Source organism: Salvelinus fontinalis, chromosome 30 (genome assembly GCF_029448725.1).
Source record: "Salvelinus fontinalis isolate EN_2023a chromosome 30, ASM2944872v1, whole genome shotgun sequence".
In the NCBI taxonomy this organism is placed as follows: Eukaryota; Metazoa; Chordata; class Actinopteri; order Salmoniformes; family Salmonidae; genus Salvelinus; species Salvelinus fontinalis.
The window spans coordinates 14,065,891-14,078,199 of NC_074694.1; the positions used below are offsets into that span (position 1 = coordinate 14,065,891).

The 12,309-nt window shown below is 39.5% G+C and overlaps 1 protein-coding gene across 3 annotated transcripts; it reads right to left on the bottom strand.

The window, feature by feature from the left end:
* Positions 1-1,970: 1,970 nt before the first annotated feature.
* LOC129828677 (hexokinase HKDC1-like) lies at positions 1,971-12,236 on the bottom strand. 3 transcript variants are annotated; one of them, XR_008755273.1, is made up of 7 exons: positions 11,295-12,236; positions 7,008-7,571; positions 6,762-6,858; positions 6,258-6,441; positions 5,617-5,636; positions 4,826-4,910; positions 1,971-2,145 (listed from the first exon to the last, which is right to left on the bottom strand). XR_008755273.1 is itself a non-coding variant. In XM_055889807.1 (6 exons), exons 2-6 carry the CDS (start codon positions 7,080-7,082, stop codon positions 4,885-4,887), a joined length of 402 nt encoding a protein of 133 aa, XP_055745782.1. In that variant the 5' UTR covers positions 7,083-7,571; positions 11,295-12,236; the 3' UTR covers positions 1,971-4,884. The 3 variants fall into 3 exon arrangements, 2 of the variants coding, with proteins under 2 accessions (XP_055745782.1, XP_055745781.1); XM_055889807.1 differs by having other exon boundaries at positions 1,971-4,910; XM_055889806.1 differs by lacking the exons at positions 1,971-2,145; positions 4,826-4,910; positions 5,617-5,636 and having other exon boundaries at positions 5,645-6,441.
* Between the last annotated feature and the right edge of the window lie 73 nt (positions 12,237-12,309).

Consider the following 12,309-nt stretch of genomic DNA (forward strand, 5'->3'; position numbering starts at 1 on the left):
CATACAAAACAACAGAAAACAGGTCAGGAACGTGACACCGTTACACATACACTAAGTTGACTGCGCCTTTAAACAGTTTGGAAAATTCCAGGCTTTAGAAGCTTCTGATAGGCTAATTGACATAATTTGAGTCAATTGGAGGTGTACCTGTGGATGTATTTCAAGGCCTACCTTCAAACTCAGTGCCTCTTTGCTTGACATCATGGGAAAAATCTAAAGAAATCAGCCAAGACCTGGTATACCTCCACAAGTCTGGTTCTATCACATCTGCTCCCACTACGCCCTCTGGTGTCCATCTGGTGTTGTCCTAACCTTAATATCTCTCTCTCTCTCTCTCTCTCTCTCTCTCTCTCTCTCTCTCTCTCTCTCTCTCTCTCTCTCTCTCTCTCTCTCTCTCTCTCTCTCTCTCTCTCAATTCAATTCAATTCAATTCAATTCAAGGGGCTTTATTGGCATGGGAAACATGTGTTAACATTGCCAAAGCAAGTGAGGTAGATAATATACAAAAGTCAAATAAACAATAAAAATGAACAGTAAACATTACACATACAGAAGTTTCAAAACAATAAACACATTACAAATGTCATATTATATATATGCAGTGTTGTAACAATGTACAAATGGTTAAAGCACACAAGTTAAAATAAATAAACATAAATATGGGTTGTATTTACAATGGTGTTTGTTCTTCACTGGTTGCCCTTTTCTGGTGGCAACAGGTCACAAATCTTGCTGCTGTGATGGCACACTGTGGAATTTCACCCAGTAGATATGGGAGTTTATCAAAATTGGATTTGTTTTCGAATTCTTTGTGGATCTGTGAGGGAAATATGTCTCTCTAATATGGTCATACATTGGGCAGGAGGTTAGGAAGTGCAGCTCAGTTTCCACCTCATTTTGTGGGCAGTGAGCACATAGCCTGTCTTCTCTTGAGAGCCATGTCTGCCTACGGTGGCCTTTCTCAATAGCAAGGCTATGCTCACTGAGTCTGTACATAGTCAAAGCTTTCATTAAGTTTGGGTCAGTCACAGTGGTTAGGTATTCTGCCACTGTATACTCTGTGTTTAGGGCCAAATAGCATTCTAGTTTGCTCTGTTTTTTTGTTAATTCTTTCCAATGTGTCAAGTAATTATCTTTTTGTTTTCTCATGATTTGGTTGGGTCTAATTGTGCTGTTGTCCTGGGGCTCTGTGGGGCGTGTTTGTGTTTGTGAACAGAGCCCTAGGACCAGCTTGCTTAGGGGACTCTTCTCCAGGTTCATCTCTCTGTAGGTGATGGCTTTGTTATGGAAGGTTTGGGAATCGCTTCCTTTTAGGTGGTTGTAGAATTTAACGGCTCTTTTCTGGATTTTGATAATTAGTGGGTATCGGCCTAATTCTGCTCTGCATGCATTATTTGGTGTTCTACGTTGTACACGGAGGATATTTTTGCAGAATTCTGCATGCAGAGTCTCAATTTGGTGTTTGTCCCATTTTGTGAAATCTTGGTTGGTGAGCGGACCCCAGACCTCACAACCATAAAGGGCAATGGGCTCTATGACTGATTCAAGTATTTTTAGCCAGATCCTAATTGGTATGTTGAAATTGATGTTCCTTTTGATGGCATAGAATGCCCTTCTTGCCTTGTCTCTCAGATCGTTCACAGCTCTGTGGAAGCTACCTGTGGTGCTGATGTTTAGGCCGAGGTATGTATAGTTTTTTTTCTCTCTCTCTCTCTCTCTGTCTGTGTGTGTCCCTCTCTCTCTGTCTCTCTCTCTCTGTCTCTCTCTCTATGTCTCTCTCTCTCTCTCTGGTTCTTTAGAAGTCAGGACCCTCTTTCTTCAGCTTGCTGTAGTCCATGTTCACTGAGTAAAACTTGTGCTGCTGTGTGGGTTCCGTCTTGTTCCATGGCTCGGGGTTGACATTGCGATTCCAACTGACATGGGGTCCCTCTCTCTCTCTCTCTCTCTCTCTCTCTCTCTCTCTCTCTCTCTCTCTCTCTCTCTCTCTCTCTCTCTCTCTCTCTCTCTTTCTCTCTCTCTCTCTCTCTCTCTCTCTCACTCATATGGTGTGATTGTTTGGGTCCGCTCTTGGGTCCCCCCCTTCGCTCATCGTAACAGGTTCATCCTTGGGAGCAATTTCCAAACGCCTGAAGGTACCACGTTCATCTGTACAAACAATAGTACGCATGTATAAACACCATGGGACCACGCAGCCGTCATACCGCTCAGGAAGGAGATGCATTATGTCTCCTCGAGATGAACGTACTTTGGTGCAAAAAAAGTGCAAATCAATCCCAGAACAACAGCAAAGGACCTTGTGAAGATGCTGGAGGAAACAGGTACAAAAGTATCTATATCCACAGTTAAACAAGTCCTATATCTCGAAATAACCTCAAAGGTCGCTCAGCAAGGAAGAAGCCACTGCTCTAAAACCGCCATAGAAAAGCCAGACTACGGTGTGCAACTGCACATGGTGACAAAGATCGTACTTTTCAGAGAAATGTCCTCTGGTCTGATGAAACAAAAATAGAACTGTTTGGCCATAATGACCATTGTTATGTTTGGAGGAAAAGGGGGGAGCCTTGCAAGCCTAAGAACACCATCCCAACCGTGAAGCACGGAGGTGGTAGCATCATGTTGTGGGGGTGCTTTGCTGAGGGCCTGGTGCCCTTCAAAAAATAGATGGCATCATGAGGAGGGGAACATTTTGTGGATATATTGAAGCAACATCTCAAGACATCAGTCAGGAAGTTAAAGCTTGGTCGCAAATGGGTCTTCAAAATGGACAATGACACCAAGCATACTTCCAAAGTTGTGGCAAAATAGCTTAAGGACAACAAAGTAAAGGTATTGGAGTGGCCATCACAAAGCCCTGACCTCAATCCTATAGAAAATGTTTGGGCAGAACTGAAAAAGCGTGTGGGAGCAAGGAGGCCTACAAACCTGACTCAGTTACACCAGCTCTGTCAGGAGGAATGGGCCAAAATTCACCCAACTTATTGTGGGAAGCTAGTGGAAGGCTACCTGACATTTTTGACCCAAGTTAAACAATTTAAAAGCAATGCTACCAAATACTAATAGAGTGTATGTAAACTTCTGACCCACTGGGAATGTGATGAAAGAAATAAAAGCTGAAATAAATCACTCTCTCTACTATTATTCTGACATTTCACATTTTTAAAATAAACGGTGATCCTAACTGACCAAAGACAGGGAATTTTTACGAGGATTAAATGTCAGGAATTGTTAAAAACTGTTTAAATGTATTTGGCTAAGGTGTATGTAAACTTTTGAATTCAACTGTACATATTTAGGCATAACCATTACAAAGGTTCAGAAGTCTAGAAGCTTCTCTGGCTACAGAGGGACTTATCTTTAAAAGAAGAGTCCTAATAACCAAGGCCGAAGGTATCTCTAGACTAACATATGGCGCTCTATCTTTATATCTTGACAGTAAAATAAGCAAGGAGATAGACCAGATGCTTTTCAACTTTCTGTGGAGAAACCGTACCCATTACATTAGGAAAACTGTTGAAATGAACACTTATGAGAATGGTGGGCGGAATTTTCTGGACTTTACTACTTTACTACTTTTTAAGATCAATTGGATAAAACAATTCCTAAGAAGACCCACTTCTATCTGGAATTGTATTCCTCATCATGTCTTCTCTACTTTTGGTGGCCTTAACTTCATGTTGGTTTGCAATTATAATATTGACAAAGTTCCAGTGAAACTTTCTGCTTTTCATCGGCTGGTTTTCTTGTCATGGTCCTTAATTTATAAGCATAATTTTTCTCCACACAGATATTATATATGGAATAATCGTGATATACTGTATAAAAATACTTATTTGGTTTTAGAATATTGGTTCTGAAATAATATCATATTGATGAGTCAACTGGTAAATGCAGAGGGTTTTTTACTTAGTTATAAGGAATTCTTATCAATTTACAAGGTCCCCGTAACACCTAAAGATTTTGCAATTGTTTTAGACGCCATTCCCTCAGGTGTTGCTTTATTATTCAGGAACGTGTCAAGACCTGACCCTCATAGCCTACCTTCCGTTGACCCTGTTGACTCATCAGTAGGAAAGATTTGTTTCTCTTTTGGCCCATTCAACAACAGAGCGATACGAACCTTGTTTCAGCAGGATGTTATACCTTATGTCATGCCTTATTGGAATGGATTTATTGATAATATCTGTTGGGAAAAAGTTTGGATGTTGCCACACACATACCTACTTGTTAACAAAATTAAGGAAGTTTCCTTTAAAATTGTTCATAAATATTATCCTGCCAACCACTATATGAAGAAGTTTAAGGAAAACAAACTCAAATTGTACCTTTTGTAATGACTACCCAGAAACAGTGTTGCATCTTTTTTGGCATTGTATTCATGTAAGAAAACTGTGGCAAGACATCAGTAGATTTATAATTGAACACATTTATGAAGATTTTATACTATTGTGGAGAGATGTACTGCTTCGATTATTTACCTACAATAGAAATAAGATGAAACAATTTTATGTAATTCATTTCATTTTTCTTTTGGCCAAATTTCATATCCACGAATGTAAATTTACAAAAAAACAAACACATTTTTTACCTTACAAAAATAAATGGAACTATATTTTAATAAGACAATTAAATACTCTACTAACAAAAAAGCTGTTAGAATTATAAGTATATATATGTCCCTTAAGGTCCTTATGTAACGTGATATTGTACCCCCTAGCCCAATTGTCCTTTGTATATTATTTATATATACTTGTGTTCGCACTTGTACTTCCTGTATTGATTTGTTGTTAAGAAAAATAAAAAATAAAAATAAAATGGACCACACCACCTTGACGATGACGCTGTCATCACGTATGCTGTCCAGACGCAGCTGCGGCAGAATGGACCTCACCTGCAGTAGCGCCAAGCGGTCACTGGGGGGAGATAGAGGAGTCTCACACTTGATATTCTTGTACGCCTGGGGTGTATTCACTACATTTTACATTTTAGTCCTTCAGCAGATGCTTTTATCCAAAACGACTTACAGTTAGTGCATTCATTTTAAGGTAGCTAGGTGGGACAACCACAAATCACAGTCATAGTTAGTCATCTTTCCTCAATAAAGCAGCAAAGTCTATGCTAGTAAGAAAATACAGTTTACTCACCTCAACTTGCTAAATTTCCACATTATTAATTACAAGTTTTAGTTGCGGTTTATTGTTAAGTGAATGATTTGTCTCAAATACAATGTTTTTAGTTTTGGAAATATTTAGGACTAACTTATTACTTGCCACCCATTCTGAAACTGACTGCAGCACTTTGTTAAGTGTTGCATTGATTTCACTTGCTATAGTAGCAGACATGCATTGTGTTGAGTCATCCACAGGCTTTATTCAGAGCCAGTGGCAGGTCATTAGTAAATATGTTAATGAAAGAAACGCAGGGGGTAGGGGTGAGGGTGTGCTGTGGGATTCATCAAGATACCTTTGTGAATAGGTAGGTTTCTTAGACATTTCTGGAAGACTCAGAACCAAAGTAACCAAACAGAAGCAGCAAACAGAACAAAACGGGGAGGCAGTGTTTCCAACTCCTTAGTAAGGAAAGTAGCTATTGGCTGTCCTAAAGGTCGCTAGTACATACCGCTGGTCATCTTCTCAAACCTAGAGGAACAGGAAATGACATGAATTAGACATGCAAAAAAAGCTTAAATTGTTCAATATTTCACTGTATTGCCAGGGCAATAGTCTAGACCTTTTTATTTACTAATATGGGGACATTGTCATGCAGAATTTGAATCAAGCCTTTTTAAATGATTATGGGTTAGGGAAAATTTCCATAAGCATAATGTATCTCTCTTTCACATGGTTGAATAACTCACTTGTATTAGATTTAGACTGAACTATGGCTAAGAAACTAATTGAATGACAATCCCTGGCAGCAAGGTGTCCTCTAGTAGCACAGTAAGTTATGATATATTATTATTATTATTGTTGTTATAAAATGATTATTATAAAATAATTTTGGTGCATAAAGTGTTCAGTCAGATCTGGTACCAGGGTGTCCTCTACATCAGGGGTTCTTAAACCTTTTCAGCGCGAGACTCAAATGAGAAATTGACCTTCGTCCCGTGACCTAAATCGTCCTCCAACAACCCAAATGAAGAATAACTCGCGACCCACCTCTCACAAGCCCAGGGCCCACTTTGGGTCCTGAACCCATAGTTTTAGAAACCCTGCTCTAGTGATACAGTGGTCAGTCTGATCTGGATATTAACAACTTGCCTTTGTTTGCCGTTGTTCAATGACCCCTCATCTACTTCTCTGTCAAAGCTGGTCCAGATGTCCTCTAGGGAGTCATTCTCCCCTAAACCGACCCACTCTGTGTTTACACACGTCCGTCCCTTGTCCCACTCCACCATCTCCATGTTTCTCATTTCCTCCATGTAACACACGTTACTCCTCGTCCCTAGGGGGCAGCATTTCACTCTGAGATCATACACATCTCACTGTTTTGTTAGTGTAGTGCAATATAAAATCACCAGGGCTGAGAATAGCTAGGCCCTACATACCAGCAATGAGTCCTATCTCACACTTGGGGTCTTCATATGAACACATCATTGTTCACGTTGTGTCATTCACCACAGCAAGAATATCCAGATCAAATTGCTACAGGAAACCAAATATTACATTTGGCCTATGGATACTTTTATAATTGGCGATAGTATAGTTACTTCCATCCAGACTAGCTATTACAGAGCACAGTAGGGCTTGTTCCATTTCACTCACATTCCTTGTTCTTATAAGCTTCTCGCAGCATTTCCACCACATCACTTCCTTCACAGTCTGTGGCTTTGAACCCTTTGGTCCAGCTAACCAAACTTCCCTAAGGAAGGAAGTATTACAATGGAGAGCGGTTACATACTCGAAAAATAATGGAATGTCTTACCCTGATTAAGCAGACAGGGCATTGAAATAACTGCCATTCTTTGGCATTAAGGTTGCTGATCTTTATCATGACGATTCTACTTTTACCTTATCGATTCCTGACTGTCTGCAGGGGAAGGAGAAGGTGAAACCAAGCGGGAGGCGAGTATTCTTCATTCCCATGTTGTCCAGAAAATCTGAGATGCACTGGAAATTGTGGTTGAACACCTGGAAACAGAGAATTTGTTTGAGTCAGGTTAAGGTTAGGCACCACAGGGCTATCCTGCAAAGCAGGATAAATGAGTTAGCCAGCTAACTTGCCTAAATATTCTGAAATAACTTATTACTTTTTATAAAGATAAGCTCGAAATGGGCATGGGCTGATCGACTCAACAATCAAAACACATATCTACGTTTTGATTTCTTAATGAAGCAGAACATAGTTATTTCTGGTTGTTTATCAAAGTTAGCTGGATAACTCATTGATCCTCCAGTACACTCCTCTGTGGGGCAGTGGCAGCCTCGCCTCCTCTGTGCCCTGCATGATCTCCAGAGGGATGGCGTAGATCTTGTTGTACATGCGGACAGACTTGCTTATTCCACTCCGGATCTTCACCACCAGCACCCGGAAGTTACTTCCTCCCAGGTCCAAAGCCAAGTTCTTTCCTCGCTCTGCAACAATAAACGTTGTAATCACTCGAATTTGAATGAAACAACTTGAATCTAATTATATGATTTAAAACAGCAACATCTCAATCTGTTTTGGTGACAGTTCAGAATAAAGTGTGATAAAGGGTATTAGCATGGTAATAACATGATAATGTTCCGCATTATGAATAACAAGATAAACCTTCAATCTGTAGCCAGATTGAGAGAGGGGGGGGGGGGGGGAGAGCTATGGGAGATTTAACTATCATTGTTCACAGGCAAAGAGGAAAACTGCCACTCTGAGCAGAAACTTTACACTCTGAATATATAGTCACACAATGACCATGTTTGTCAGTGCAGTTCACACCTACTGTTAAGTCAAATGTAAGTGGCTTTGCAGGTAGCTAGTTCTATTGATAAATCATTGGAGACTGTCTGATGTTTTTGGAATGATAATACTCATTATGATAAGACTCCCATTTAAGGTGTTAAATGGGGATTAAAGGGATTGAATCATGAACCTAGGCTGCATTGCTAAATACCTCAGGTACTTCGGACTAAATACCTCTGGTACTTCGGACTAAATACCTCAGCTACTTCGGACTGTCCACAAGTGAAAGAGAAGGTGAAGCCCCAAGCTTTCGTCTTCTGATTAATGTGCTTCTTTTGCAGGAAGTATTTCAGAGACTAACATCGTCAAACAGCCGTAAAAGAAACATGGTTGGGCAGATTGCTTAAACATTTTTTTTTTTTTAAGGAATCGATGACTGATTACAGATTACATGACAATAAAGGTAATTAGTAATGTAATTTGTTAACTCAAAATGAGTAACGCAATCTGATTCCTTTTGCATTACATTTCCTAGGTTAGACAGAATCTGCCTCCTCCGTTTATGCTGCAGACCTATACGTGTTGTCTCTAACTCTGCCCACAGAACTGCCCAGCATCCTTGGGAAAGTACTGGCTCAGATGCTTGCTGCATGGTATTGATGAAATGACATCACTGCTAAAAAGTCAGCTTCACAGTCAAGTTCAATTATCATTCTTTGATTGTGCAATTATAGGCTTACTCCACCCAGCCACCAGCAAGCAGATTGTCGCCAGGGAGTGGTCATTTTAATGTCTGACCCACCCTTAACATAACAGTCTGGAATGATGAAGACTTCAATAGACAGATTTAACGGATCCAAGAAAAATCGGATTATTGCATGAGTTGGATGATAAACTATATCCATACTCTGAATGTAGATTATTTAAAGTTTGTAAAAATGTGCAACTGACCTTTAGCCAAATAACAGACCAATGAACCTACTAAGCTTTAGAAAGACTTGACTATCTCCAAATAAAGGACCTAACATACTGTAAATATTGTAGAGGTAAATATAAGAGCCTTGCAAGTGGGAATCATTCAAAATAGTATGACTGAAAATACATAAAACTATTCCATGCTTTATTCTCAGAGGCCCATTTGTGTGTGTGTGTGTGGGGGGGGGGGGGTACAAAGCTGTCATCTTTAGTTTCCTGTATCCACACTTCAAAAAAACTAAACAGACAGTTGAAGATAGAGCATGAAAGAGTCTTAAAAATGACTCAACTGTTGCTACTGCGCTGGGCTGGGAATTGACTACAGTATTTATGTTGAAAATGATGTAAAAGTCATCAATTATGGGGATAGTTTCAGAACCAAATAATAATTCAACCCCTGATGAGAACCACACAGCTGACTACTTGAAATTACAACATACTGTAGTTAATGTACACTACTGTTCAACAGTTTGGGGTCACTTAGAAATGTCCTTGTTTTTTAAATAAAAGCAAATTTTTTGTCCATTAAATTAACATCAAATTGATCAGAAATAGCGTAGACATTGTTCATGTTTAAATGACTATTGTAGCTGGAAACAGATGATTTTTAATGGAATATCTACATAGGCGTACAGAGGCCCATTATCAGCAACCATCACTCCTGTGTTCCAATGGCATGTTGTGTTAGCTAATCCAAGTTTATCATTTAAAAGGCTAATTGATCATTAGAAAACCCTTTTGCAATTATGTTAGCGCAGCTGAAAACTGTTGATGATTAAAGAAGCAATAAAACGGGTCTTCTTTAGAGTAGTTGAGTATCTGGAGCATCAGCATTTGTGGGTTCGATTACAGGCTCAAAATGGCCAGAAGGCAGCCAGCATCCCGGAGTCGCCTCTTCACTGTTGAAGTAGATGACTGGTGTTTTGCGGGTACTATTTAATGAAGCTGCCAGTTTAGGACTTGTAAGGCATCTGTTTCTCATACTAGACACTAATGTACTTGTCCTCTTGCTCAGTTGTGCACCGGGGCCTCCCACTCTTTCTATTCTGGTTAGTTTGCGCTGTTCTGTGAAGGGAGTAGTACAGAGCGTTGTACGAGATCTTCAGTTTCTCACATGGAATAGCCTTCATTTCTCAGAACAAGAATAGACAGTTTCAGAAGAAAGTAATTTGTTTCTGGCCATTTTGAGCCTGTAATCAAACATACAAATGCTGATGCTCCAGATACTCAACTAGTCTAAAGAAGGCTAGTTTTGTTTCTTTAATTAGCACAACAGTTTTCAGTTGTGCTAACAATAGCATAAGGATTTTCTAATGATCAATGAGCCTTTTAAAATGATAAACTTGGATTAGCTAACAACGTGTGTAATGAGTGCGCTGAGTTGGGAAGCAAGTACAGGGAGTGGTTCAACAAATAAAACAATAAACACAAACAAGGCACTGACATGAAACAGTCAATTACACCTGAGGAAAGAACCAAGGGCAGTGACAGATATAGGGAAGATAATCAAAGAGGTGATGGAGTCCAGGTGAGTGTCATGAGGTGCTGTTGACGATGGTGACAGGTGTGCGGGATAATCAGCAACCTGCTGGAGAGGGAGCATACGTGACAACGTGCCATTTGAACACAGGAGTGATGGTTGCTGATAATGGGCCTCTGCACACCTATGTAAATATTCCATTTAAAAAATCTGCCGTTTCCAGCTACAATAGTCATTTACAACATTAACATAAAGTCCACTGCATTTCTGATCAATTTGATGTTATTTTAATGGACAAATTTTTTTGCTTTTCTTTCAAAAACAAGGACATTTATAAGTGACCCCAAACTTTTGAACGCTAGTGTATGTATTGTATGCCCTCTACATATATCAGTAAACATGTTAGACTGTGTGATTACAAATCCCATTCCAATAAACATGGTTTCAGAGGACAAGGTCCCCCTTTTCCTCACAATCTTAACTGCGTCTCCGTGGAAACCAATAATGCAACCAGGTTAAGCATTCCTCAAGCAATAGCGTGAAATAAATGTATCCACATTAAGCAACCAGGACAGCCAGGGTTTCATCCCTGAATGAAGGGCCTCCTCATAGAAAGGCTTCATCTGTCTCAAAAAGGTATTTCACATGCATGTATGAATGAAATAAAATGACAGTGATCCTGTAAACTGCACTAAATCCTGCTATGAACTATTTGGAAACTAACATTAACATTTTTGCCAAGAAAATCTCCCTCTAGAAATAGTAAACCATCCTTTGTGTTGTTTGTCACTAACAAACTTGGGGAAAATGACTATCATTGTTTACTTTGCTTCCAACCTACATAAATCGAAGCATCCATACAAATGACAAAAACGTATTCCTGTACATTAAATGTATGGCACACAATTTACATGTTTTGTGTCGCCAACATCCGTATTTCTATAGCAACTAGGCTACTTACAGTATGTACATATAACCAAAAAAAAAAGGTTTCTGATCAAATACGATCCTTCACACATCAGAAATGTGTCACATTCTTGATTTGGTCCTCCTGAGGCTTGGAGGAATGGAAAGAGAGCAAGTGCACAGCAAACATGTTCACTTCTGTTACCTGTAAATTCTATCCTGCAACTACAACTGTGTCTTCTCAAAGCAATATAACCTTAATCAGAACAATCTCATAAACTTTGAGAGGAAGCTGTTTTAGTCCTTGAGCTTGTGGCTCTGTGTCCCCTCAGCTACAATGTGAGTGTTGTATGAGTGTTTTTCTTCCTCGATTAGTTGTTTTCCTAATCCATGGCCCCTCCATTGGCTCAGTAATGAGTAGCCTAGCTCTAGTCTTTCTCTCTCACTACTCCTAGCAATGCCTTGGCTCTATTCCAAAGAGCACTTTCCTTTGGAACCATGGGACCTTTTAACTGTGTCCAATTCAAAAGAAAAGAATGGGTTCAACAACAGAAATGGAAGCCTAGATGTATGTACGGTATCAAGCCCATGTTTTTCCTAGGAGGCCCTTGGTTGGAGGATCCAGGGTCATTTCAGTCACAGTATAAGAGTGCTCACTGCTTTCATTTCTAACAATTCAGAAGGTTGAAACATCATATCCTCTCTCAAATAACAGCTTCAAGCAGTTCACAAATGTGATTGTTTTGTAACAAATTAGAAAATAATGAAATTCTGTCTCCATTCACACTCCCAGTGGCTCTTGGGTTTTGAAAGTGGCTAAAACTAATCCCAGTTCAGAGAGAACACTTAGACCATGCTGAGACCTTGTGCTGCGTTCTAAGTGTCACATAACCTTTATCATGTGGTATGAAGTGTTCATTATAAAGACATTATAATCAGTGTCATAAGGCAAGAAAATCACTGACATGACATTTTATAACCATTTGTTATAAAGCTTGAGGACATGTTTACATTGTCGTTACGAGTAAAATAAAGAATTCGAGATTTGTCACCTTACGTCTCACATAAAA